This window comes from Hoplias malabaricus, chromosome 13, assembly GCF_029633855.1.
Source record: "Hoplias malabaricus isolate fHopMal1 chromosome 13, fHopMal1.hap1, whole genome shotgun sequence".
Classification (NCBI taxonomy): domain Eukaryota; kingdom Metazoa; phylum Chordata; class Actinopteri; order Characiformes; family Erythrinidae; genus Hoplias; species Hoplias malabaricus.
In genome coordinates, this window is record NC_089812.1 from 38,243,972 (window position 1) to 38,248,316 (window position 4,345).

Sequence of the window (4,345 nt, forward strand, 5' to 3'; positions counted from 1 at the left end):
ACACCACTCTATCAGATTTAAAGATCCTTCCAACACGCCCATCCTTCCTCTAACCACCACTTGCCTGTGTCCCTCAGCCAGCCACTCCACATTACTACCTGCATCGTGAAGATGGGCCTCATCCTAACACTCCTATGGTTTCCCATCTGAACTCTGTGCAAGCCATGCCCCACATGGGACAAAGTATCAGGGATGGTGGCAACATGTCAGAAGACTCTGGCTTCTCTACTCCTGGAGGCTCCAGTGTTGGAAGTCCGGTGTTCTTTGAGGATAGGCTAAGTGACCACGGCAAGTCCCCCAACCGAGCCGAGGAGCTGGTTTATGAGTACCATCACTCCCCTGCCCCTGATACCCTCTGCGCCTCAAGGCTCAACGGGGCACGGTTCAATAGCCTCCGGTCGAGGAGAGTCTGTGGAATGTATGAAGAGCCTCCCACACAAGTTACGCTTCAAGTGTCCGGGCAGTGGCGACAGCGAAAACCCCAGCGACACACGCAGTCCCGTGCAGTCCATGACTGGACGAGACGGCCCCAGAAGCCATTTTCCGTCGGGTGCAGGAGAAGGGGCGAGATACTGGCAGCAGGAGGGGAGACGAAACTCGAAAGATGCTCACCAATTCTCACTCTGGGCCACCTGGCAGTTACAGTAGCAGCCAGCTGCCTGTGACCCACAGTAACGGGTTCTATCATGCAGAGAACAGCATGCTCAAATCACAGTCTCAGCTCCCTCACTGAAGAGGTGGCTCAGCTCAAGAAGCTCTTCTCTGAGCAGCTCTCCAAAATGAACTAACCAGGGAGCATTTGGAACAGACTAAGTTCAGGGATCTTGAACAGAGCCAGAGCCAGACCCAGCTATAAATACAGATGGACAATCTCATTACTAGGATCACAGTGTCTGATGGCGCCGGCACCGAAATATCAGATGAGCTTGACATTCTGCCCCTTGAGCGTATTCAAACAACCAAAAAAATAATCTAAAGTAACTACTGCTGTTGTAAATATACTACAATAGGGGTCAGTGCATATTAGTCCTGGAAGACACACAGTGAAGTGAAGCAGGCAACCATGTGATAACAGGCAAACCGTTCTCAGTGGTTCACCCGAGTTGAGTAGCTATCCTCAGGCAGAGTTTAACGTATTTAAACTCAAAACATAGTGTTGACATTTGCTTTGAAGCGATTTTTGTTTGAACTGCTGGCTGTATACGCAGTTCTGAGCCCATAGCAGCAAAGACAGAGGCCATTATAATTTCAATTTTAATTTAAAAATATTACATAGTGTTCCTTTAATACTTTAATCACTTTTTGATTTTTGATCACTCCTAAGAGGTCCGCGGCTTTGTCGTACATTTATAGGGAGGGGAGAAAACGACTTTTTGCTATACATTCTGAGAGGTCTTTGCTTGCCAATATTTAATTCACAATAAAATAAATAAATTAAGGCAGCGAAAGAACTCTTTATAGCACTTTCTAATCCTACAAGTGTAGGACCAGCCCTGAACACAGGTGAGCCCTAACGTCTACTGTACATCACAAATCACGTATTAGATCCTACTTAAATCCTGTGTGCACTGCAGTGCTTTACACCGGGCCTTTAACTGTACCTCTTCCACGAGCCTCAATGCAGAACCTTGCTTATACCCTACTGATCGAACCCAGGTCTGGCCTCAAACACTGTGACTGAAGCCAGTGACAACTTTCAAACTCCGGGAAGCCACAAAACCAAAGTGCACCATCCTTATCCAACACACCATTCTTGTATTATGTGTCAGCTCTGCTGTTAGGCAACAGATTGAGAGACTTGAGAGAGATTAGGCAGTATTTACTTATTGTGTTTACATATAAACGTTCTATTGTAGCTGGATGACTGCCACGTGGAGTTAAAATGGGGTGAAATAACAGGGTTGTGTTCGTGTAACGCCAATATTATAAACATTTAATACAAATATCTGCTCCAAAAATACAGAACAAACACTTGGAAATAACACATTGCCCAGGGTTGTTTTCTGTGGTGGTACCACCACACGATTAGAAATTGATGGAAAAGTTACCATTGAACTGTTGTGGTTTAAATGTATTTGGTGTTTGCACATCATCATGAAACAGTAGCTAACCATATCATGACTTAAATGACTGGAGCTTATGTTTTCCTTCATCATACGACTTGTTACTTCAATCTGGGATAGAAAATGTTGTGTAACTAATTATATAAACACTGTAACTTGTATTTTGGTGTTGAAAATGTTGGTGTTGCCTTGTGTTTGTTTCTGTGTGTACAGCATGTACATTTTTGTAAATATGTGAATAAATATTTGACAACATAGTGTTTGATTTGTTGTAGTCAATTACATTTTTGTCGTCTTCAATACCTCAAGTCTTGATTATGAAGGGGTACATTTACTGATGTCATTACTTCATGTCACTGTTTTATACAGGTATTTTAGGAACATTCATTAATTTTCTGTAAACACTTATCCAGTATAGGGTAATGATGGGTCCAGGGCCTGTCAGGAATCACTGGACACAAGGCAGGAACACATACTGGATGAAGCACCAGTTTTGGACTGTAGGAAGAAACCGGAGCACCCGGAGGAAACCCACGCAGACACAGGGAGAACACACCACACTCCTCACAGACAGTCACCCGGAGGAAACCCACGCAGAGACAGGGAGAACACACCACACTCCTCACAGACAGTCACCCGGAGAAAACCTATGCAGACACAAGGAGAACACACCACACTCCTCACAGTCACCCGGAGGAAACCCACGCAGACACAGGGAGAACACACCACACTCCTCACAGACAGTCACCCGGAGGAAACCCACGCAGACACAGGGAGAACACATCACACTCCTCACAGACAGTCACCCGGAGGAAACCCACGCAGACACAGAGAGAACACACCACACTCCTCACAGTCACCCGGAGGAAACCCACGCAGACACAGAGAGAACACACCACACTCCTCACAGTCACCTGCCGGACACTCTGGAGCTGTGTGACTGCAACACCTACCTGCTGCACCGCCGTGACACCTACTACTATTATTTATATATATATATATATATATATATATATATATATATACTTTATTAAACAGATTCTTATAACAGCTTGGTTCATACTAAACCGTGGTAATTACAATGTGTTACACCAGTGAGCAAGACTCCCAACACTGTTGGGCTATAGCGCTGATGTGAGCAAAAGGATCATACAAACGGCAACAAAATAAATTAAATGATGTTCATAGTCACATCCTGCTCCATCTGGGCTTGGCACAAGGCCATTTCTCTCAGGGGAAAGAAAAGGGCTCAGGGGCATACTCCCCCCCACCCCCCCACCCCCAGCTCTCCTTCATCTGTCACACTCACAGGGCCTGTTACTGGAAGCTACAGAAAGCGGAAAGCAATTACATCTGCTCCCGTGAGTGTCTGAGGTGTGGGTGGCATGACCAAGCAAGTCAGGTTTTTATGACCTGAGAAAACAAAGGACCTTTTGTACGTTTATTGTTACGCTGTACGGTCTCCAGCACCGTGTACTCTTCCTATTTTCTCCTGTAAGTGAAGTGCTTGCAGATGGAGGTTGGAAGCTGTTACTCCCTGCAGGATGCTTTACTTTAATCATTTAAATAACAAATTGGAGGAAAGGGAGAATTTCCCCTGATGTGTGTCTTGTTAAAGGAGCGTTTGATCCTTTTACCACAAAAAATAGCAAAAATGATTTCTGAAGTATGTTTTACATTAGATTTTGTAATTTAAATGAAAATAAAATTTAATTTGTTGTGTAGCCCCTGAATGAAGTAGACTACGCTTCATTGATAGGTCTCTCACATGGGGGTGGCCGCTCTGTGTCAGTGTAATGGTTATCATTCATATTTTCACTGCAGTCATTTCGTTCATTAAAGAATCATTCTGTTCATTTTGGAATTATTCTAAAAATCAGACAAAATGTGGAAGAAAAGTGATGTTTATTGAACTTCATTCAAATGTGGAAATGTTTCTATGCCTTCAGCAGTTACCAATATATCACCAGCAGGAGGCAATGTACTTAGGTCATGTCTCAGTGAAGTCAAAGCAATGTTGTTTTGTTTATGAGCTATTTAGAGAAAGATACCCACGCAGACACAGAGAGAACACACCACACTCCTCACAGACAGTCACCCGGAGGAAACCCACACAGACACAGAGAGAACACACCACACTCCTCACAGACAGTCACCCGGAGGAAACCCACGCAGACACAGGGAGAACACACCACACTCCTCACAGACAGTCACCCGGAGGAAACCCACGCAGACACAGGGAGAACACACCACACTCCTCACAGACAGTCACCCGGAGGAAA

The 4,345-nt window shown here is 44.7% G+C and overlaps 1 protein-coding gene across 1 annotated transcript in view; it reads left to right on the top strand.

The window, feature by feature from the left end:
* The window catches only part of nfil3-6 (nuclear factor, interleukin 3 regulated, member 6), a 3,178-nt gene extending 860 nt beyond the window's left edge, over nucleotides 1-2,318 (top strand). Inside the window, 3 exon segments of the mRNA XM_066642563.1 lie at nucleotides 368-585; nucleotides 587-715; nucleotides 717-2,318. Coding sequence (XP_066498660.1) covers nucleotides 368-585; nucleotides 587-715; nucleotides 717-788 — 419 coding nt within the window. The 3' untranslated portion in view covers nucleotides 789-2,318.
* The last annotated feature ends 2,027 nt before the right edge of the window (nucleotides 2,319-4,345 follow it).